This window comes from Heloderma suspectum, chromosome 7, assembly GCF_057233095.1.
Source record: "Heloderma suspectum isolate Gila_16-S chromosome 7, 16-S_ref, whole genome shotgun sequence".
NCBI classification, from domain to species: domain Eukaryota; kingdom Metazoa; phylum Chordata; class Lepidosauria; order Squamata; family Helodermatidae; genus Heloderma; species Heloderma suspectum.
Window position 1 is genome coordinate 54,317,488 of NC_139464.1, and position 24,051 is coordinate 54,341,538.

At 42.3% G+C, this 24,051-nt stretch overlaps 1 protein-coding gene across 3 annotated transcripts; it reads right to left on the reverse strand.

Annotated features, from left to right (window-relative positions):
* Positions 1–1,349: 1,349 nt before the first annotated feature.
* Positions 1,350–24,047, reverse strand: NUDT4 (nudix hydrolase 4). Of its 3 annotated transcripts, none has more exons than XM_084810285.1 (6): positions 23,990–24,047; positions 23,426–23,610; positions 9,890–10,000; positions 6,155–6,199; positions 5,258–5,345; positions 1,350–4,394 (listed from the first exon to the last, which is right to left on the reverse strand). In XM_084810285.1, the coding sequence occupies exons 2-6, from the start codon at positions 23,522–23,524 to the stop codon at positions 4,192–4,194; spliced, it is 546 nt and encodes a 181-aa protein (XP_084666411.1). In that variant the 5' UTR covers positions 23,525–23,610; positions 23,990–24,047; the 3' UTR covers positions 1,350–4,191. The 3 variants fall into 3 exon arrangements, with proteins under 3 accessions (XP_084666411.1, XP_084666410.1, XP_084666409.1); XM_084810283.1 differs by having other exon boundaries at positions 1,357–4,394; positions 5,258–5,342; positions 23,990–24,046; XM_084810284.1 differs by lacking the exon at positions 23,990–24,047 and having other exon boundaries at positions 23,426–23,710.
* Between the last annotated feature and the right edge of the window lie 4 nt (positions 24,048–24,051).

Sequence of the window (24,051 nt, forward strand, 5' to 3'; positions counted from 1 at the left end):
GGAGTGTCATCCGGAACTCTTTGTTGGGGGACAAACAGTGGGTTCAAACTCTCATTCGTCCCTCAACAACTTGGAGTTCCAGGTTCATTTGGACATCACATAAACCAGCCACGGACAGAGGCATTCCTGGGTTGTCACAGCGGAAGCAGACATGTGGGCAGGAACCAGCATTTGTTAACCGTGGGATGTTGCCGACATGTGAACCAGGTCAATAGGTCCAACTGAAGTTGCGATGTGTGCCTGAGGGGAAACAAGCGTTTTTACCAGCCTAGGTATGGCATGCCCAAATGCAACATCCTAGGATTCAAAACTACAGAGTTCTTTCTCTGTGAAAATAGGTTCTAACACCTAGGAGCTACCACTACTGATTGACACTACAATCTCCAAGCAATTAGTCTCCTGGGCCAGTTCCCTAGCGTCCTCTGCTAACCATCACTAGAGTAACATAGGAGCCAGAAATAGTTAAAACATATTCATAACTCACTCGTACATATTTATCTTTACACTAAACAGATGCATAGGGCAGAGGTGCTTAAATTCCAAATTTCGTAGTCTATCTTTCCATTGGCAGGTAATTCTTATTGAGAAAACAGAGCATGGAGTGCACTGAAGAGCAGACTCAGCTTTTTCTAGTCAACGAATTTGTGGTATGGGACTGGACAATTTTTTCCTACAGTACTGGACAAAACTCTTTAAATAGTGCCAGTCAGTCTGGGCTACACCACTTCCACCACTGACACCAGTGTTATATCACCAGTTAAACCTCCCAGTTCAGTTGTTATTGCCTTGATACCTTTCAATTCCCGAAAAAGTTGTGGGGACACTTGGAGGATGCAGTCCCTTCACAATTCTGTGTTCCTGCAATTACATTCAGATGTCAAATATAGCATTGCCTACTGGATTCCCATCTGCATATAACTTGGAATTGCAATCTGACTAATACCAGGTCAGACTATTTGTCCATTCAGCCCAGTATTGCCTACTCTGACTGGTAGCTCTCTGGTAGCCATCTCTCCTATCACCTGCTCTCTAATCCTTCTAACTGGAGATGCCAGAAATTGAACTTGAGACCTCCTGCATGTAAAGCTATGGCCCCTGTTCTGAATTACAAGTATAACATGCCCGGCCCACAGTAATGGGATTAAAGCCACTGTTATGCTTTATAATAATACAACTTCATTTTGTTCTACAGTGTACCCTTGATTTGAAGTAGGGCCAGCCATACTGAAACTTGTGCTCAGTTACGGAAGCATACGAATGAATGGGCATAAGGAGAACAGCCAAGATTACTTGTCCCAACACTTATATTCATGAGGTGAACTGCTTCATAAAGGAGCCGCAATCTTTGTAAATTGTGTTTCAATGTTTTATTTTGGAGGTTCATTTCAGATATAAAAAGTCAAAATTCTTACATCAGTCTTTAAAAGAAAGCCATGCACACAGTTCAAAATGTTTACAACTGAAATGGTAGTTTTCCTTCAATGTATTTATTTTTTACTTCTCAGAAGCACGTTGAACAATTTTTTCAACATTTTGACAATAGCCCTGGTTAGTTTGCAATAAGCATTCAGGATGAAATCTTCACTTTTAATAGCTTCTATAACCTATATAAATACCCTTGCAGTGTTTGTATGGCATCTTCCCGATTAACTACTCACTGTAACAAGCTTCCACTGCATTAAGTCAAAACCTGTCTATACTTGTCTGGTAATGATCGTCTGACCTTGCAAACCACATCTTAGTAAGTCCAAGACATGGACTGCCCTACAGAATCTGGTCCAATTCAACTTTTATCCCTGTGGCTTGTGAAGCCAGCTACAGGTTCAAAGGTCACTTAGAGGGAACTTGCTTGTAGATCCTAGCTCCACAAGAATGCTTCACTGTATGCCCATTTCACTGGAAAACCTGAACCTCTAACTGGAGTTATACAACTGTGTGGTTTAATCTTGGCAAAAGAGGTCTTTGTTATATTTGACACAGTCATGTTGCCCAGCCTATTCCTCCTAACTATGGGATTAGACAGTGTTCACTTTTCTGGGTTCACATGTCTATTAATGAAATGCAACAACGGTACCTTTGGTACTTTTGGCACAATGGATCTTTGTTATTCCAGTGTATCATGTTGCAAGACAGACTTCCGATGTCAGTATGAGTAAGGGGCTTAACCTTAAGTTGCATAGGCTGAAGAGATCTGTACACCAATATATTTAAAACTATGTGGCACAGCAGCCTGGAGTATTTATAAGCCATCACCTTTGATTTAGTTAGCACTGACAACTGTACATATTTTACATAGTACATAATGTTAGAAACCAAAGTAATCATGCATTACCAATATGCAGCTTCTATAAGCTTGGTTTGGTTTTATGTTCCAAAAGCAAAACTTGAGATGAAAGCAATTATAGGAATCCTAACTTCAGTTTGCTCTTATGTTCATCACTATGATAACCAAGGGACATTTCTCATATTACCACCATATGGCTTGCGAATAACTGAATAATGCATGGGAGTGTGGGGCTCAAGTGCCAACTCAGAACTCAAGACTCAAGAAAAATGCATACTTGTTAGGAACCAGCCATTTCCTCAATCCAATTAGTGTAACATTTCACATTGATGGGTCTGCCATCAGTCTATACTGTTAGCATTCTTTCAACTTCATCTGAGCCAGAATATGGAAAATAAGGCTCTTCAAGCACAAAACTGGATTGTGACATATCCCTCCATTCAAGAATCTAGGCCAGTATCACCTGGAGGTTCTAACCTGTGGCAGATGTTCAAGTCTATCTCTTATTAGTAGTACTTATGGCTCTTAAAGCAACACTCACAACCATTCAAATCTTACAGATGTCTCTTGTTTAATTGCATTTATGTGGCACAATATTATTCCCACATGTTTCTAGAGGGAAAGCTTATGGCACCAATATTTTCCTTAGAAATTGTAACAGCAAATGGATTAATTTATAGCAGCATTTTTTTTTTTTTTACACAATGTGTTGAAGTTAGTGTGTAGGCTTGCCACCTTTTTCTCAGAGAGGGCTTCTCTACCTTTAATAGCTGTGTGATAAGCAGAAACTCTATAGGGGGAGATACAGTGACTGGAAAAGATTCAGCTATTGAAGTTTCTGTCTGTTATGTAGCTATTAAGACACTAAAGTCCTAGGTGGTGACCTAGTTGTATGAGCAACAGTATTTACATTTACTTTCCACTTTACACTATACACCTGTTCGATTATTTACAGTGGGTTTATGTTACAAAGAAAGAATGAGAAAAGACCAACTTTCACAATAGAGCTAGTTCTTTACCTCAACCATAGTTCTGATTTTAGGGAGGACAGGAAGTTCAGTGTAAATGCTTTTTAGAGGTTTCTGAAATTAGAACTTGTACTTAGAGAAATCTCTACATCCCTGTTTTGGTGGGAGATATTAGTGGAACCCATTTAAATCTGTAGTCTGCCCTTTTCTTAAAACTCAGGACAGTTATATTCCCAATAATGATTTGATTCACATGTTCTAGAAACAGACTGGAGGAAGGTGGAATGGTCTCCAATAGTGAATCAACACCTGATAAAATAGCAAAGAAAACCAATTCTGACTTTGAAGAAATGAGAGCAAGCAGGTTAAGGGATTGGCATTTTTGCCCTTTTTTTAAAAGCTGCTTGTTTGGCTAAATAACTAAGCAAGAGCAGTTTGAAGGATTGGCAACAGCAGACAAGCTGGCACTGCTCTGGTTACGATTTTTATGTGAAATGTTTTGAAGGAGGAAGATTGATATAGAAGGCACTTTTTGTTGGTTTCCGCTGCCTTTTAACTCCTCCATCTAATTTTGTACCAAAGTAGGGAAATAAGAATGAGTATTCTAAAGCAAAGTTCCCCAAATTGTTTTTGATTTTTAGGAAGTTTAAGAAAGAAAATTAAGCCAAACTCAAATGCCAAGTTACAAATTCACTTTTAAATTAGGTACTTAAGTTATCTATGCTTTAAAAACCCCACAAAGAGGGCCATTTAAGGCATCCTTTAAAAATCTGTCTATGGCTTTGGTTTGCTGAAATATTACACTTCGCTAAAAAAGAAAAAGGTGTATGTCTGAACATAAACTGTTCACACGCACAGGATTTCCATGACTATACACATAGCACATGACCACTAAATCACCTCCCCTTGTGACGGTGAACAAAAAAAGCAATTCAGAGTTTATCTTACAGTAGAGGGCAACCCAGAAGTCTGTGCTGAAGTAACATATAGAGAGTTGTTATCAGGATGGGAAGAGACTACAGAATTTCCATTGGTTGGTGAACACCCCAGTTTCAATTTTTCCAAGTACTCTGCATGTACAGGCTTGTGACACTGAAGGACCTTGATTGCATCCTCAACTTTAAACCATTCTCTCTTCCTTCCTATAAAGAGGAAAAAGCAAATGTTTGAAAGAACAGATAGCTTGAATCTTAAAATGTGTTAATTTCAGTAGTATTTATTGCAGCTCCTAAATGTACTCCCTAATTTTCAATATCTAGAGAGGGCAAGGTGAACAAATGTGGTACAAACACTCCAAAAAGTCCCCTAGGAACCCACCCTTCTTTAAGAGCTTGTTTCTACTCTTAGCACGGCAAGAAGAATTGTGAAGAGCAAGGATATTAACTACAGGCTGCCAAGATCTTTAACTCTGTTCATGAAATCCCAAGTTGGTCTTATGATCTTAGGTGCTGAATAAGGATCCTGAGCATTTGAAGCTATAAATAAAGGCTTCTAATTACCACAGCTGGCTGAATGGTTCAGTGTGAGAGACTAACAGGCTGGTGTCTACTTTTAATGCATTATGTGCAAATGAATATGCAAGTTAGTTTGTCCATCTGCTCCCTTGCCAATAAGCAAGTTTCTTGTTTTTATCTACCGTCTATTCCTCTTCTCTGCTTATACCCTGTTCTAGTTTATTAAAACATGTAGCATTCTGAATATTACTAGACTCTCATTATAAGCCAAGTTCTTTCAACACATTTGCAGCTTAGAATGTCTTCAGAGATTATTATGTCATAGAGCAGAAAACTGGAACTATTTCCACGGATTTGTGAATGCTATTAGAGGTGCCCAATTAGTGTTAAAATAATCTGATCTTAGCTGCTCTTTGTTTTACTTTGAACTTTTTAAAGTACATCTATAATTTCAGTAGCATACTGTAAGTTAGACACCAGTTGTGTCCTAAAAATAGCATTCCGTTCCAATATTGCAGTACAAAGCACATGCAGGGCAGAAAAAGGCTTGCCTATATTAACCGAATCCTCCCAGTCTTCCAGGATTTCAGTCACTGTAAGAACATAAACATAAGTCCTATGCTTCCGGTCTTGATTCTGCTTCAGTATGAAGAAAAGAGAACACAAACATTTTAATTCACACTTGCAACATCAGAGATTTACTTATCTCCCACCTTTCCACTATAAAATATACTGTTCAAGGTTAACATTCATGAATTACCACAAATCTATCACAATAAAAAAATTAAAAAACAGAAAGGACAATTATATTAAACACTATCAGAGTAAATATTAAAAAGTGAATAGAAAAAGCAAAATGCATAATACTGGCAGCATTATAGAAGCGCCTCTAATGTGTTTGCCAAGGTTAGAGGCAAATATTAGTTTTGCCTTCTGCTTGACAAGAGAACTGTGATGTTATGAATAGGGCTCCACTTTCTGATCTATTAAAACTCATCTCATTAGGAACTGTGGATTATGGGCTGGAACAGAACATGCTTTGTCCACTGATTGCTCTAGTTCTTCCAGACACCCCCATTGCAAGTCCTCCTCATTGCTTTCAATGGAACATACTTATAACTGCTTGGATTTAGTCAGGATTTCTGCCTGAATGAGTTTTAATAGATCAGTCACTTTTGTTAACTAGCAAGAGCTGGATCCTATATAATAAATAAATAAATGATTATTTTATTTATCCCCTACCTATAAACTGTTTGTGGATATGGCAGTTTTTTCCTATTCCCAAATTTGGCCTTGTTCTTGATAAGTACAGAAGGACATTAAATTGTCAGTATTTAATTCAAGTACTTGTTTCCTAGGTATTCTCCCTCCCACCCTGTATTAGTAGAAGTATAAACTACATCTCAGAGTGTACATTCAAGAAAATTTTTAAAAAACCAACAGCTCACCTCAAATATGCCCAGTAATCTGCCTAGTTTCCCCTTCACTCCAGCCTGCAAGGAATAAAGATGGTCAGATTTCTTTTCCCCCTACAAGCAGCAACTCTTCTATCATTATAGTTCATTAGATTATAAAGCAGAGTTCTACATCCCAAGTATGTCCAATAATGGTTTCATCATCTCCTAACTTTGCGCCCTAGCTTGAATTTCTGTAGTTTTTCTACAAGCTAAGAATTTAGAAATGCTTGTAGAAATTCAGCACATGTAATCTTATCTTGAAACTAGGTGTATACTTTAAGAGTGTCCAGGGCTATCCATACTTTAAATAAGCACATACTCATGTCCTTCTTGCACCACATCCTGGAAATGTCAGATTAGGGCAAATCAGAGACCATAAAACAAGTGTGACCCTGCAATAAAGTGGATGAGTATTATGTACAACCTTAATCTAGTTCAGAGAAATGTTCTGACCCTGAGCTTTTGGCTGATTTCGTTCAGGGACGGGATGAAGCTACACCAGTATCTACTGGTAGATCCTGGGCGATTTTCAGTAGATTGGCAAGGATTTCTCACTCTCAGTTGCAACAACAGCAACAAATGACCCTTCCCAACCCTAAATTATACTGCTGAAATGAAGAAAGCTGGGGCTGGGGGGTAACCAGGAGTGGATTTTTTTGTGTGGAAGGACCATGAGCTCTATTCAGACCTGGTACTCAAAAAAAGTAAACCAAACAAAATACCCCAAACTACAAATTCTTGTGCTCAGAATTCTTTGAATCTAAATGTATGGCTTTTACATTTCACTTCAGTAGGTGGACCTTGGAATTGTAGTAAACCACCAAGTAGATTCTGTAACCCTGAAGCCTGCCCATCACTGATTTAGCTGATCGGAGAAAAAGCATGTTTCTAAAACAATCCAGATTTTAGCAGAGCTCTTAAACCAGAATTTTTGACCAAAACGCATACTTGGGGTTAATAGCATCAAATTTGCCATGGACAGACACTAATGCCTAAACATTTCCTCATATGGATCCCTCCACATCTGTCCTGCCTGAAATAATAAGTTTTTATTTCTATACTCCCCCCCCATGCCAATAAACAAAGAATTGAGAGAATTTTCCCAGTGGTGACTGTAAGGTCCCAACAGAATTAAGACAAATTTAAATTCAATATACCTAGACAAAAAGGACTGTGTTTTCACAATACAAAATGAAATTCTATAGGATCTCTAAGATCATAAAAGAGTTAGGATTTTCATTCTTGCAAAGGGTTCAGTAAAAAGTGTTAAACAATGCAAGACTTTGAAAAATAATTTTATATCCATCACTGACTCAACAACAAATATTAAACAAAAATAAACTTGCCAACTTCTTGCTTATGTGTGCAATTTGACAATGTATGACACCCAAGTATGATATGGTAATTTTATAAATACATTTTAACTGTGACTAAATCTGAATAAACCCCTTAGATGTTTGTTGTTTATGGCATAAGGTTATAATATAAAGTATATAATGTCAGTGCTGTTATTCAATTTATTTCTGAAGACAGTTTCCTTCACTCTGGCAAAGAGCAGTGCAGTTAAGTGTGGTACCGCAGCATTTGTATAGGCTTTCACATGCCTTCTTACAGTTACAGTGTATCAGTTCACAGCACTTTGACCAAGCTTGGCCAGGAGTTGTCCCATTTTGGCTGCACTGAGCTCCACCTTTCCGCTTCCATCTCCAGTTTGCAAGACTCAGTAACCAGATCTTTTTGAAATATCTTTCCCCATATATGTCTCCATGATAGATTGCATGCATTGTGTGTTGGAGAGCCATCTATATTCTCCAGGGATCACAATTTTCTTGAGAACAGATGCTTTGCCTCATTAAGTTTGCACAATTCACTGCTTCTATCATATAGAATAACCTCAAGTACCACCATGTTTTGTCAGTGATATGTGTTGGGGCTTCTGCCACTGTCAGAAACGCAGATGTGATTTCTGGAAATATGTTCCATATGTCCCAAGCTAACTTTTTGCCTTTCCCCGCAAAGGACAAGGTCATGTTACACTCAGTGGATGTGGCCCTATGTGGATCCTGTGCCCAAACCACTCATAGTGGAAACTCTCCTAGAGATTTGGGTGCATGGTTAGCAGTGGCCCAAAGCTTATTGTGTGGAGCACATCTCAACATCTGTATTCATTTCTCTACACAGGCATTATTGGCACGGGGTGCCATGCTTAAGTGTCTTTCACCCCACTGAAGAGTCATGCTAGAAACAAGGCTACAGCTTCTCAAAGGCCATTCCACCAAGATTTCAGCTCAAAGCTTAGTTTGGAGTGCACATCTCAAGTTCTTTATTGATTTATACGTTTTGACTATTACTGGCATGGTAACAGTATGCATGACACACAGTGTCTGGTGCCCAAAAAATTGGGCTAGCAGTAATGCTGCGGCAACTCATAGAGGATACTATAGAGAAAAAGCATGTGAAGGGAGACATGATAGAGCTGTATGAAATTATGTATGGTAAAAGTAGATAGGGAGACATTTTTCTCCCTTTCTCATAATATTAGAACCTGGGGTCATCCCATGAAGCTGATTGGTGGGAGATTCAGGACAGACAGAAGTACTTCTTCATCAGTGCATAATTAAACTATGGATATAGTGATGGCCTCCACTTTGGATGGCTTTAAAAGGAGGTTAGACAAATTCATGGAGGATAAGACTATCAGTGGCTACTAGTCCTAATGGCTATGTGCTACCTCCAGTATCAAGGGCAGTATGGCTATGTACACCAATTGCTGGAGAACATGGGCAGGATGGTGCTGTTGCACTCATATCCTGCTTGTGGGTTTCCCATGGGCACCTAGTTGGCCACTGAGTGAACAGAACGCTGGACTAGATGGAACTAGGTCTGATTCAGCACAGCTCTTATGTTTTTATGTTCTGTACTGGAGGTATGAGTGACCACACAAAGCACTCCAGGTATTCGCCTCTGTTGGTGCTGCCTTATGCAGGTCACTTCACCTTGCTGCATAGCAGCACCAGCTCTTATTAAGATTTCCATTAAGATTTTTGTAAGTTGTCTTTACACATGTGAAACCATGCAACCACTGCAGGTATACCACCTCTTTTCTATCTTCTTGGGGTGCAGATCTCACTAAAAATCATTTAAACATCATTTAGCATTTTGAAAGAATTTGTCCTGGCTTGTGGACTAGGTAACAGAATAAGGCATTGGTCACTCTCCTGCCCACCCTGGGTCACTGCTTACTGGGATACACCCCATAAGCTAATCTGCTGCCCGCAGGTCCAATGGAAGATGCTGTCCAGTCACTAGTGTTGAAGCAAGATTCAGCTGCCAGTCTTCTGTACATGGAATTGGGGAGGGGGGCACCATCTTGTCCTTTACCTCAAGCAGCAAAGTGTCTTGGGGTGTCCCTGCTCAGAAACACCAAAAAAGCAGATGCAGATGGCTCCTGCCATGTATTGTAAGTTTGCCACATGTCTGCCTGTGGAGAGTAGCAATGGCCTCCAAGGGAGCATAGATTATCCCAAGTCTAGCACAGAGGTGACTACTGGCTGGAAGCAAAGCTTGAGAGAAAGCAGAACTGACTCCTCCTAGTTCATGCTGTGAACAAAACCTAAATTCCTTTAAGTCTTAAAAAACCAGTAGCCCGTTATCAGTTAAAATCCAGAGATTACATTTTGAAATGATACATTGTAGCATTTCAAATTGAGAGTTTGCAACTGTTACCTCTTCATAGACTTCTCTGACAGCAGCGCCACCTGGTTCCTCTTCTGGTTCCATTCCTCCACCTGGAACAATCCACTGATCTGGGTACCGGCTACTGCTTACTAACAGCACCTGCAAAAAGAAAGTATGGTGCTTTCTTATGACTGCGTGAATTTAAAACCTGATGAGAGCCTTCATGGAGATAGATTGCTGGCACTGAATAAACTGTGACTGGGTTCGTATGACATGCTAACCCATGGCGGGTTGTTCTCTGGAACAACCCATGATGGGTTAGCACGTCATCTGTGAGCTGTTTTTCCCTTCCATGGTGGTGTGTCTCCCCCAAACAACCCATGGTCTGCAGTTTTTACCTAGAGTGGGTTGGTATGTTGCTTTCACTCAGAAAACTGTGTAATCAGCGGAGTGACCTTGAGCAAAGTTGTTTTCCTACCACATTCAGCTGTGTCTCCTACTGCATTCAACCATGTCTACAACTGCAAAGCATTCCCACTCACCACAGTTCCCAAAGATTTTCACCTGTGGTTAAATCCTCTTTTCCATGGAAAAGCAAAGTCACACAATTATCTAGTGGTGCATCTTGTCCATCTCCATAAGGGGAACATGTATATTAAGTTTCGTCCCATTCCTGCAAACTTTCAAGGAGTTGGGAGACTGTCCCCGTGGGTAGATTTAAGGCAGTATTAAGCAAAAAATGTATTTTTATTTTTATTCTGTGTTGTTGGTTTGTTGCTGGTGAGGGGGGAGCCATCAAAGTCTTGGAAATTGGGGTAGCAGAATAAGAACTGGGAAAGACGGCGTAGGAATGGGAAAGGAAGCAAACAGGGCAGCGGGTAAGGATTGATAAGCAGTTGTGAAGTGGGGGGGGGGGTGGCAGAAGAAGACTTCCCTAGCACGAAGTGGACCAACTGGAGACAGGCTGCTGACAAAGCAGCAGAGAGACGGACAGCAGGGTATTGTTTCCACTGCAAAAGAAGCTGGAATACCTGGCTGGCTGGGCAGGAGGAGGAGGAGGGGTGGGGGAAATAAACTACACTGCATAGCTTGTTTGCCTGATCGTCTGATGGGAGCACAGTAGCTTATTTGCAAAACAACCTACCCTGCGTAGCTTATTACCCACTGTGGGTTAGCGTGATGTGTGAACAGGCCCTGTATCTAGGCACGGTACACTGTTTAAATTATCAGATTTAATCTGGAAATGAAAGGCTGTAAGCTCTAAGAATTCTGCACCTTCCTCTTGCAATAAAAATATAAATGTATATATACATTTTCAAGCCACAGAGTATCCATCAACTTTTAAGTATGTTGTCCTGAATCCCTACATAGTTCAGTCACCTTAATGTAAGACTGTCAGTTTCGATAAGACGAAATTAAGTTGTTTATTCAAAGCATCTTAGTCCTTTCTGACAGTTTTCAATTGTTTGTCTTGTTTTGCAGAGATGCTTTAGTGAATAATTATAAATATTTTCCTTCTAATTGCAAGGACAGTATTTATGATTATTTATTAACCATTATTTATATACTGCTTCTCATTTGAAATAAATCCTAAAGTGGTTTACAAAAGAAAACAAACAAAAAAGACCAAGAGCATCATGAAACTATGGTATCAGCATACAGTATATGTTCCCTTAGGCACGTCTTGGATTTGACTACCTGAACAATAAATGGTGACAGGAATTATGTATAGAATATATTTATATAGCGCAAACCATTCATATTCATGGGGCTGCCCAGTATCCCCACATGTCCAAATGAGAATAAAGGTATCCAGTGATCTACTAAGGTGAATCATCCCCAATCTACAAGACATGGAAGGCACAATGCTATGGGGACAGAACTCCGCGGCGGCCAACTATCCAATGCAGGGTGGGTGGAGCACGGAGGGGATTCTCTCCTCCGTGCTCCGACTGTCCTGCATTTGTGGCTGGACAGCCGATTTTGGCTGTCTAGTTGGGGCGCACTGGAACCGGGGGGAGGCTGGACAGTGCATAGGAAGCATTGTAATGATGCTTCCACAGTCTCTTCCCCTCCCTGCCCCCAGGAACACCCCCTTTTCTCCCGCTGCGCACTGCTCTGGCAAGTGCAGAGGCAGGGACAAACTGTACTGCTTACAAGGTGGTGGGGAGTGAGGTTCCCGGGAACTGAGCTCAGTTCCCAGAAACTGAAAAATTCTGTGGCTGCCTGAACACTGTCTAACAGCCATAGGATTGTGCCTTAACAGTAGTAACAGGACCAAATTCAGGATATCAAGGCAGTCTTTAAGTTTCTGCCAGAGGATTAAGAATATTACTTATGCAAACACACCCAAATCCTCTTCATCTCAGTAGAGGCCCAAGGCCCGTTCAGGATATGCTCTGTCCTTGAGACCTCACTCACATTCAACAACCCAGAGTATGGGCAGAGTATAGGTTGTCGAATCTTGGGTTGTTGTTTCATACAAACCTGGAACTACGAGTGGACTCTGGGTTGTTAATCATAAACAACCCAGAAAGAGATCCTATGGTTTGTTGTTGGGTTGTGAACTCTGGGTTGTTTAAGCTATAGGGTGTCTATAATTCTCAAGAGTGGCAGAAAAACTTTAACATTTTCTTCAGTAAAACTAAATACAAGTATAGTTTCACATTACCCAAATTATAATGGCTTTGCTCAATTCACTGGAAAAACCTCCCGTTTTAATTGTTCTTTGGAATAACTCCATGTTTTAGAACTTAGGCTGAAGGCAATTACAGCATTGTTAATATAACATTTACCCATTATGCATTAACTACAGAACAGTATTTTTTGAACATTAGAACTCTAAGCAGGATGCTACCGTTTTGTATTTGAAATGCATACATTATTCAGTACTCTCAACTCCATTATCACCCAGTTTGAAGATAATGACCCAGTTCATATGTAATGACAACCCAGAGTACAGGCTTAGTATGGATTGAATCATGGGCTGTGGTTATGTGTGAACCATGAGCTATGGTTTAACTATGGGTTGTTAGCAACCCAGAGTTCACAAGCCAACAATAAAACATTTATTCTCTTCCTAGGTTGTTCATGGTTAACAACCCATAGTTAAACTGTAGTGCTGGATTCACATGTAACGACAACCCATACTTTGGGTTGTCGTAACGTGCAAACCAGGCCAATCAATCTGTTTGATATATACGATAATATTGCCACGCAGTCTGTTAATAGCCAGGCACATCGCAGTTTCTAGACTTCCGCTGCACATATGACTTGTACAGTGACTGGTTTTCAAGCGCATATTGCCTTTGTAACACTTCCATCACCATCTTCATGACTGTTTCAGTCAGACTTATCCTAACAAATGCCCATTCTCCATTTTTCGGGGAAACTGTAGGGGTTTACGCGAGGTATTTCTTTTCTATACCTCTTTTCTTTTCTACACAAGGAAGCCAGAAGACAATAGACCAAAACAATACAATACAACCTGCACAGAAAATTACAGCTCAAAGTAACTTATTGTTCACTCTCCAGAAAGTCCTCATGTTCAGTTTACTCTGTTTGAAAGCCAAGACAGGTAATTATGAATACTGCTGAGGCGTATGAGCATTCTGTTACACCTCCTGATGTAGCATCAACAAGGAATAGGGGAAGCTACAAATATAACTAAGAGGGTCAGAGATGCAATACGGATGCAGGTAATTTGTGTGAAATCCAATGAAGTAGTTCTGCTTCTGTCAGTGGATTCAGGAAGTGAAAATTCCCCCGTAAGCCCTCAAAATCTGCTCTGGAGGGGTGGGTCACTCCTCTGGAGTAGATTTTTGGGAGGGGAGGAGAGAGGGAGAATGTCCTATTGTGCAAGTGGCAATATTGGATTCTGCCCTTTAAAAATTATGTTTATTTTGACCAAGTGTCTCTAAACTGTTTCCCATACATCCTACTTTATTTATGAATTTTATGAATATGATTTTTTTTAAAGACAGGTAAACTTGAATGTTTTCTGCTGTAAACATAAACTGAATGATACTTTATTTCTTTTCAGTGAAGGAACTAGAGCTTTCCATAGTCATGTGAGTGACCACCAACAATTATGAACAGGATTATTCTTCTCCATCAAAACACTCAGCTTAGTGAAATTGTTTCAATCAGCATTTACATTGTCCAGGCCTGTGATCAGAGGGTCTAGTTACTAGTGCAGGGAGGAAGGAGTCATTGTTTGGCTTGCCTAGAGCTTAAATACATGGCTTTGTACCATTACATAAGATTCAGAGCCATGACATATCAAAACAGGACACTGTTTTGAATGACCGACCCTAGCATTAGTGCAGAAAAGCAGGTGTTAACATAAATAACTTCTGCCATTGTAAAGACCTTAAATAAAGTGAACATTGTGCCATATAATCAAAAGTCAGTTTCAAAACATACGTAGCATTAATTATAGACCAAATTTTACATTTATCATAAATTTCTATTTTCTTAATTATATCAGATATTTGTAACAATGTTGGTTGCCATGATTATTTTATTTTAGAACTGGATAATCCTCCTTCCTCCCGATACAAAACAGATAGATACTGCCCTGTGAAAGTTACTTTGACAGAACAGAAAACATTACTAAAATTCAGAACTCAATAGTATAGCTTTCCTATGGGAGGATTGCCCTCCAGAAAAGTTTGGTCCAGTCATACACAGAACGTTCCACAAAGGTTAATCTCATTCATCATGACACCCATTGCAGTGTTGGGAACTATAACAGACATTTTTCAAAATATGCATTGGCAACACCTGGATCTCTCAGAACTATAACCAAGAAAATGTGTTCTGAGTAAGCATCCTAAAGGATGTAGGAATAATACTGGGTTTTTTAAAAGCCTTACTAACTTCCTGTATTTTTAGATATCCACATACCAATTTACTATATTCTAAACTTGTGTATCAACTATCTATCATTTCCAACCATGACAGGTTGTGTGTGGACAGAATGTTAAGGTATTTAACAGGGTCCAATAGACTTGTTTCAAGCATTAATGGAAAAGTTTCTCAAAATACTATTCTACTGTCTACTAAAAGTCCTGCTATATTCCATCCACACTAGTGGGTGTGACATAGCTGTGTGGAATGGGAAAGTTCTGACCATATCATTTTTTTGTGTGCTAAAGCACCTTTTAATTTAGTAATTTCAATCAGTGCCACCTCCACTGGGTGACTTTGGGCCAGACACTGAATCTCAGTCTAACCTATCTTGCAGGGTTTTTGTGAGGATACAAATGGAGAGAAGAATCATGTAAGCCACCTTGGAGGAAAAAGAGGCAGATTGTAAATGCAATAATAATAATAATGACGACAATGACGCATACCTTCAAGGTGGCTGGTTCACAACAGAATGCAAGATGCAATACAATACAGTATCTACCTGTTAGATAACTGTTAAAGATCCAGGAGCTCTGACAGGAAAATCAGACGGAGGTAACTCCAGTGGTAGATCCCTGGATATGTTATTAGACACTGGGCGGTGGAGGACTGCCAAATATTTATGTTCAAAAGTAGTTGTTAGAACAAGGCAAAAGGGGATGGTTTTATCTCATCTCAAGCCAGTAGTACAATTATTCCATCCTAAATTACTTACCCAGCCTCTAAATTTTCTCCCACATTTCTTTTCTCCCATAATCCTGGAACACTCAAATAATTCCTTGCTCCATTCTGAAAATCTCTTCAGCAACCACCTTGACTGCTCAGGCAAGGAGAAGTTTTATTTTTTTTGCCTCAGGGGAACTGTTTCCTCACTTACTATTTAGGCACTATGGCAGGTGCTACCACACACATTTCAAATGGCAAAGAAAGCACATTTTAGAATAAACTGAAAGATAATTTAAAAATGCTAATAGAGTAGCACCAACAGGAAAGGTAATAGTGAAGGTGTGCAGATATAGATAGGCAGGTGAACCTATCACCACACAAGCCTCACCCACCTGATTCATCACTGCATGTCAACAAAACACTTCTTTAAAAAGCAAAGACTGAACAACTGTTCCATTCTTTCTATAAAAAGTCAGATTTTCTACAAGGCTGGTGTTTACCAGGGGACGGGACAGAGAAGGATCATTATTTTATACCAAATAGATTCGACATAGTGAGTAAAATGAAGTGTCACTACTCTACTTAGTGTGGAAGCACATCCTGCCTTCAGCTTACTGAAATGCACAGGTCTAGGCTGAGCATGCTCATTTCAAACAAACCTAGAAAAGTGTATGAAGTGAAGAGAAACAAAGGGGTGGGTCAAAATACCAACTGTCAATAGTACCTAAAGACTGCCCTGCTCAGGGCTCCAAGTGTGAGGAAGACTCCCTTTGATGGATGGCTTACAGACACTAATAGGAGGCCTTTCCTCTATAACAAGGACCATACTGCAGCCAACTGAATGAAGGTTGGGATTGAAGGATCACCCCCAAATACTATTTTCTCACCTGGCCCAATGTGTATTTATCTATCAGCCCTTATAGCATCTACTTAGGCCAAAGTCAACCTGTTAGGTACTAACCCAGGCCTTTAACCAAATTGGACTAAATAACTGACTGCCTCGCATTTGTAAGCTAAAAGGTATCACAACTATTTCTAGTTCCATGTACCCCTGCCAAAGTGTTCAATCTAAGGCAAGGACAGTGCAGAAAGGCCATTCACACTGCTTAGCACCATGTCATCAACCTAACAGTCATGCATAAACATGATGGTAGTTAGGACAAAATGAGAACATTTCAGGTGGGTCAGAACACAGCACCATTCCCACTCCAAACAATATATTGCTACCACAATCTCTGTGCTTACATGATTCTAGCATGTACCACAGAATCATTTTAAAAGCTCGGATAGACACACCCATTCAGGGCTCTAAGTCAAGAGGCTAGCTGTCTCCCCTATTGCCATAGACACCCATGGAACTATGTTCTAATTTGAATAGTGTAAGAAGCATCATTCATACCAAAGGCCATCCTCTTACCACATGGCTTTCGCCTATTTGACAAATGTTTTGTACTCTTTGTCTCTATTATTATATTGGGAAGGACTGTACAACAGTGATTTTTACCCATTACAAGAGTGGTCTGGAACCCCATGATGTGGGTTTTCCAGAAAAAATTGAACTGGAAAATTCAAAAATTTGATTTGCACAGGATCATTTGCAGAGGAAAAAATTCAGTTTGCATGAGAAAATGTTCCAGTGCCCTAGGCACAGGGGTGGGCAACTTCTGGCCTACAATTCCCATCATCTCTCACAATTGGCTATGTTGGCTAGAGGTGATGGGAGCTGTAGGCCAAAACTCCTGGAGGAACTCAAGTTGCCCACCCCTGCCCTAGAGAGATCTAATTTAGCATGTCTACTTTACTTGTATTTAGTAAACAAAGCAAAAACGTTACACCATGTTATTTTTTTGTCCCAATACATCAGAAGTATTTGGCCTATCCGAAATAAAAATTAAAGCACTCTTAATGTGATTCAAATGCTATGTTATGTAAACATTTTTATTGGAATACTGACAAACTAATACATTTTAGTAACCCAAAGAACTGTGCATGATATGCTGACAACCATTCACCAATTTCAACAGAATTCAACTCTCTTCCTTTAACGCTGTTGAGGAATCTTCAATTTCATTGTCACTATTTATTAGTTCCATTTCACTGAGACATATATGTATTTCAGTGATAAATATGTATCCTGGCCTGAAAAACATTACAACTTTGAAACTGCCAAGGTTGCCCAATATTATATTTGCAACTGACATACATTCATTTTTATTAATGAACTTATGAAACAGAAAAAGTTAAGTGGAAAAATGGAGTACTGGAAATTTTTCCACCACCCCATGTCACTGGCAGAACCTCAGGGGCAGGGGCCAAATCTAGCCCGACTGGGGTTCTCCACATCCCCTTCCCCTGCACCTACCCCATTTCCTCCAACCACCAATTGTTTGGTGGTTTCCCAGGTTTTGTGCAGTTTTTCCCCCCATTCTAAAAGGCTGAAATGCCTCTCTTAAGGCTTTGTTACTGGGAACAAGAGCTTTAAGCTGAACTATGCTGGTATTTTGGCCCCATCCCTTTTGCCTATATCCCCACCCACCACCGGAATGCTTCTCCGAAATGCAATTCAGCTGCCCTCAGGCTAAAATAGGTTCAACACCCCTGCATCAAGACTTTTGTGGTTGTTCATTCTCCAAAAGCACACACACAAAAATGCTGCTGTGAGGAAACATACTTCCATCAGAAGAACTTACAGATCAGGATACCCCTGGTTACTAAAAGTAAAAAAAAAAAAAAAAAAGCTATTTGAATCCTGTCCAGTGGTGTAGATGCCAGCTTCTTATTCGTTACTGGGAGCAATTAGATTCTGGCTAGCCCCGCAGAGGCTAATTGAAAGTCACAAGCAGTCTCTATCAACTGACAGTCTACTGACATGACAGTTTATATAGTATAAACTGTTACACAGAAATCCAAGATGTAACAGGCACTTTAAAAGGACAGAACTGCAAGACTTGCCCTTTGTAACAGAACACTTTGTTTCCTATTTCCACAGCACCTGCATTTTCTTTACTTTCATTATGACTGTTAAGATGTCTTGTTTTGCAGGAACATAGAAGTTACAGTAAAACTGAATCTAGGAGTCTATATGGATTTTGAACTGCAATTCTTTGAAGAATTTTCTGAAATACAACATCCGTTTAAGACCTGTCCATTTAAGAAGAAAATGTTGGTTGAGGTTGTTTCGGGTTAATAGTAAGAGAAAAGTAACTGTTGCTGCTATTTCTGAAGCCATGACAAATTGTTTCATCACCACCAGATCTGCCAAGGCTCCCCAATAAGCACAAGGAGTTGACTAGTTAACAACAATGTATGGTCTCGGTCCATATGTTTCTGTGAATTTTGAGAAATGGATCTGCCAAGCAACTCACCCAAAGTTGTTAGACATTCTGGACAAGTGGTTAGCTGCATGATGTCCAAGGTAGTTACTATCTCACTCCTTGAAAGTATACTATTCAAACCTACAATAGCAGTTAAAAGATGCTGGGTATCTCACTTTTTAGAATGGCTAGAGCTCCCTCTATAGCCTCAGTACTGTGTGAGAAGCTTAAATATGGAATATCAAAACTAAATACTGGAAAGATGACTCAGGTGTGTTGGATTATCATACTATTTTTGCCTTCTCTCACAACACTAAAACTTGGGCTCAACCAATGACATTGGTAGTGGCCCAGTAAGAACAATCAATGTGAAGTATTGTTGTTGTTGTTCAGTTGTTAAGTCGTGTCCGACTCTACATGACCCCATGGACCATAGCACGCCAGGTCTTCCTGTCCTTCGCTCTCTCCTGGAGTGTGCTCGAGTTCATATTCATTGCGTCAGTGATGCTATCTAGCCATCTCATCCTCTGCCGTCCCCTTCTCCTTTTGCCTTCAATCTTTCCCAGCATCAGGGTCTTTTCCAGTTAGTAATGTGAAGTATAATGCAATACAATTAGAAATTTATTGGCACTAACTTAGATTGCTTTATAGACAGATAAACAGCTTTTAGTCATAATACCCAGAAGTTCCATGTGAACTGGCAGTAGATTTCCAGTTTCCAAATACTGGGGATAAACAGAATTGTGTTCACCTGCTTGTAAATAGAGTTGAGTGATTTAAAATAAAAATTCCCCATTCTGAAGTTCCTATACTTTCTGAACAACCAGACATACTAGCTGGTTGCTATAGCAAACCATTATTGGTTTGTAAGAGGCATCTAGAAGCACCAACCAAAATCTTTGGCTCTGCAGCACACATGCTTTTCACACAACAGAATTATTTCTGCTCAGAGATTATAGAGATTTCTGTTTGCTTCTCTGTACACATATAATAAAGCCAATTTGAAGGCCAATGCTTCTGTACTATGCACACTTATTCATAAGGAAGTCACACTTTAAGTGGGACTTGCTTTCAACATAACGTGCACAGGATCAGGCTATTAAGTGTCCAAAACTTTCAAGAAACAGCAGACAGCAGTTACTAGGCAAAGCAGTGTTTCTCAGCAGTCAGATTCCCCTTCCCCTCCCTTTGGTTTGCTGTAGCATAAAAGAAGTCTTAAGATTAAGCTCAGTTTTAGGGTGCAATCCTATGCATGTTTAGACTGGGGCACGCTGGGAGTTGTAGAACTTTTTTCTGTCTAAACATGCACAGGATTGCACCCTTAGGGAGCAATCTTATGGGGATAGGTGTCCGCTTCCAAACTCAGAGGCGACTGCCTATCCAATGGAGGGAGGGCAAAGCGCTTACCCTGCCCTTTGGCCACCCTGCATTTGTGGCTATATGGCCCATTTTGGCTATCTAGCTGTGGGACTTCAGAGTGGTGGGGACAGGCCAGATGACATATAGGAAGCATCATGCCGGTACTTCCATGTTCCCTGCCACTGGGAACGCCCCCTTTTGCTCCGCTCCATGCTGCTCTTCCGAGCTCTGAGGCTGGAGATGATCTGTGCTGCCTACACAGGGCAGTGGGGGAGGGGTGGCGTTTTCAGGGCTCCAAGGTCAGTTCCTGAAAACCAAACAATCCCATGGCTGTCTAGCGGCCATAGGATTGCACCCTTAATCTCTTAAAACTGAAACCACCATTTAAGGGAGCAATCCTATGGCCCCTGAGGCTCTTGCTAGCTCTGAACTCATAATTCAGACTGCTGAATCCAAGGTCCGAGACAGCGCTCCGACTACGGATTCAGGAAACTACATTCCCTGCCCCTCACGGCCAGCATGGCGAGAACCGCACTGGTTGCAAAGGCAACCTTGGAGGAGGGGTAAGGGGGCATGCCGGTGGGTGGGCAGAGGAGTAGACTGGGGAGGCCAGTTTTCGTAATATCTCCAGGTCTCCGCAGCCTCCTTCCCTCCCACTCCAACTCACCCCAGCTAGATGAGCGAAAAAGCTCGTCTAACTAAAATGCAGAGCAGGAGGAGCAGGGAAGCGAAGTTCACTTCTGCCGCTCCTCCTGCTCAGCATAGGATGTCCATAAGCTTCCAAGTTCGGAGGCTTCCTGGCATCGCCATAGGATTGTGCCCTAAGTGTAGGCCAGGGGTAAGCAACCTGGTGCACTCCATAGATTTTGGACTACAATTCCCATAATCCCTGACCATTGGCCATCCTGCTTGGGGCTTATGGGAGTTGGTGCCCTCCAGATGTTTTTTGGACTACAATAGCCTAGCCCTGGTGTAAGCATTAATGTCTGTATTAAATTCAGGTTTTCCTCCAAATAACCTAGTTTTTCTTGAGAGACTCTCAAGAAACAGTTATAGCCCTATGCTGGCAGTCACACCCACTTCAGTTAGAGAATTTTGAGCATGCTGTATGTCTGTTATACTGTGGTTGTGGGGGAGCTTCCTACCCAATAACACACTTCCAGTGCCAAGATCCTACTGTACTGGAGCATTATACAATTGCATCATACAACACAAAAAGGTTTTGCCAAGAGCTGATACAGCCAAGCCTGCTTTTGGCAGAACTGCCTCTGGGTTATGCGACTAGTGCTGGCAAAGTTAAAGACATAGATGCTGTGTTATGAAGCCAGGAATGTCTTGGTTTCTCCTTGTAACTCTACAGCATCTCCAAACAGCAGCTAGCACTCCTTAGACACCTCACTGCTCAGTGCAGGCAAAATGATTTGGATGCTCTACCCGAGGAAAGGGAAGGGCAAACAACATTCCGTACTTAAGTTCAAAGTACTAACAAGTCACGTTGCAGGTGTCTGCGTAGATACAATGCTGCGTAGATACAGCCTTCCCCAACCTAGCGGCCTCCAGGTATTTTGGACCAACTCCCATCACCCCCAGCCAGCATGGCCAATGGTCAGGAATGTTGAATGCTGGAGGGCACCAGGTCGGGTAAGGCTACAGTACACTATTGGGTTTGTAAAATTCTGCTACCTACACATCTTTTGTGGAGATAAGTCACTCTACACCGCTGTCTCACTTTCAACAAACTGGGGAAGTGACAGCTGAAAAACTACATTAACAAGTAACCAAAGATGTATTTACACTTATCAGAAATAAGGACCTTTGAGATCAATGGCAGTTACTCTCAAGTGTGCATGCATGGGTTTGTATCTTTAGTTTTTCAGCATTTATTTATTTGCTTATCCTTATGGATGTATCTTCTTAGCCAGATTACTGGAACAACTGCTCAGAACAGGCACTAGAAGCAAAGTTTTAGTAGTGGGCTGATATGTCCTACAAGCAGCAGGGAATCCTAACAACTTTAGCTCACTATTCGCAACTTCAATGGAGAAAGTATTTAGATAGCAAAGGTTACTATCTTGCTTTGAAATGCAAGAACTGATGCAAAAAAGTGTAGTGCTGTTAAAGAATCTCTTTATAGATAGGAAGGTGGTAGCAAAAGCAGATTTCCATACTCATGCATGAAAACTAACATTCATGTATTATGAAGTATTTTACTTTTTCTGAGACAGAGGCAGTGTGGTATTTAAAAGCTGTTACAGTATTACTACACTCTATTCCACTGTATGCAAAAGATGCAATTTCAACTAGGGCCTGAAAGCAATATCTATTTTTATGTGCACTTTGCCTTACAAGCAATTTTGTGCCAGACATCTGTGTAAGCACATCATATACTAGGTTTCAAAACCACTTCACTACCTCTAAGCTATCTGAATTGCAACTTAACAATAACCCACCACTAGGATATCAGAGATTTACAGTCATTCTGAACACATCACAAAGCAACAAAGATGGGGCGGCAGCAGGAGACCCAGTTCTGCAGTTGCCACTTACGGCGACTGTTATTGCATAAATAGGAACTAGTGCAGCCTACCTGTCTGTTCTGCAAGTGGTATGGAGTGGGGGTGGGGGGTTGTTTGTAAAAATGGTGACAGTCACAAAAGCAACTTGATCTCCCAGCTCCAAAGAGGTCGTTGAACTCAGACCATGCCGTTTTCGGAGACAGCCAGATCGGTCCGGCTAGTGACTAGAGTATTAAGGATGCGCAATGTTCAAGGTGGGTCCGTTTCTGTATGAAAAGCAGACTTTAAAAGCGGCTGCCTGGCTTTTAGTTTTAGCCTCTCCCGCACTAACCACGTTTTAAAGACACTTTCGGCTCCATTCCACAACGCCCTCTCCTCCTTCCTCCCCCAGCAACGCGCTGCAGCCGCCCCAATTATGCGGGGTCACGCCGCCTCTAGGCCCCACAAGAGAGGCACAACCTGCAGCCGTCCAACGCGAGCCGACCTCGGGGGGGGGGCGGGGGGAGAGACAGAGAACGAGTTTCATGGCCAGCCACCAAGTCAGCTCGCCGTCAGCCATGCCGGGGAAGGAGAAGGGCAGGAGCCGACGAGGCTCGCAAGGGGGCGACAAGCCCAGCCCGCTCCGCGGCACCCCGCACACAAAGGGGCCAGGCGGATGGGTGGGCAGCGCCACGGGAGGGGGGCTGGGGGCAGCGAGAGGCTGGGCGCGGAAACGCCGTGGCCCCTGACCGGCGGCGGGGGGCGCCGCGACTCGACCCCTCATTCGGAGCCCCGCCAGGCCCGGCCCGGCCGCCGCGGGCGCGCCGCGCCGCGCTCACCTCGTCCTCCCTCTCGCTGCGGAAGCACAAGCACGCCGCCCGCTTCTTGAAGCCCTCCCGGTCGTAGGTCCGCGTCTGGTTGGGCTTGAACTTCATCATAGAGGCAGAAATGCCGCCGCCTAGTCCGGGGCCCGGCACGCCCGCCCGCGTGGGAGGGAGACGGCGGAGGCCCCGCGGCGGCGCCCCTCGCTCGCTCGCTCGCTCGCGCTCTCCGGCCCACTCCGGCGAACGGCGCCGAGGCGAGGCAGCCCGGCCCCGGCCGCCAGGGAAGAAGGCGGCGGCAGCCGCTCACGGGAGCCGAGCGCCGCTAACAGCCGCGGCGGAGGAGCTGTCGGTGCCGCGGCCGCCCGGGAGCCCGCGCCACGCCATGGAGCCCTTCCGCCTGCTCGGCCGGCGGGCCCCCGTGCAGCCGCCTCCGCAAACCCCGCGGCCGGAGCACGGCCCGAGCCTCTCCTCCAGGAACAGCCGCCGCCGCCCCTCCCGCGCCAGTCAGTCGCCCGCCCGCCTCCCTCGCCCGAGCCCAGAAGCGCCGCCACTCGCCGCTCCCGCGGCCGCCGGACCCACTATTTAACTGTAACACACATTCCTCCGCCCGCCCGCAGCCTCCTGGCCTCCCCGGCTCACTG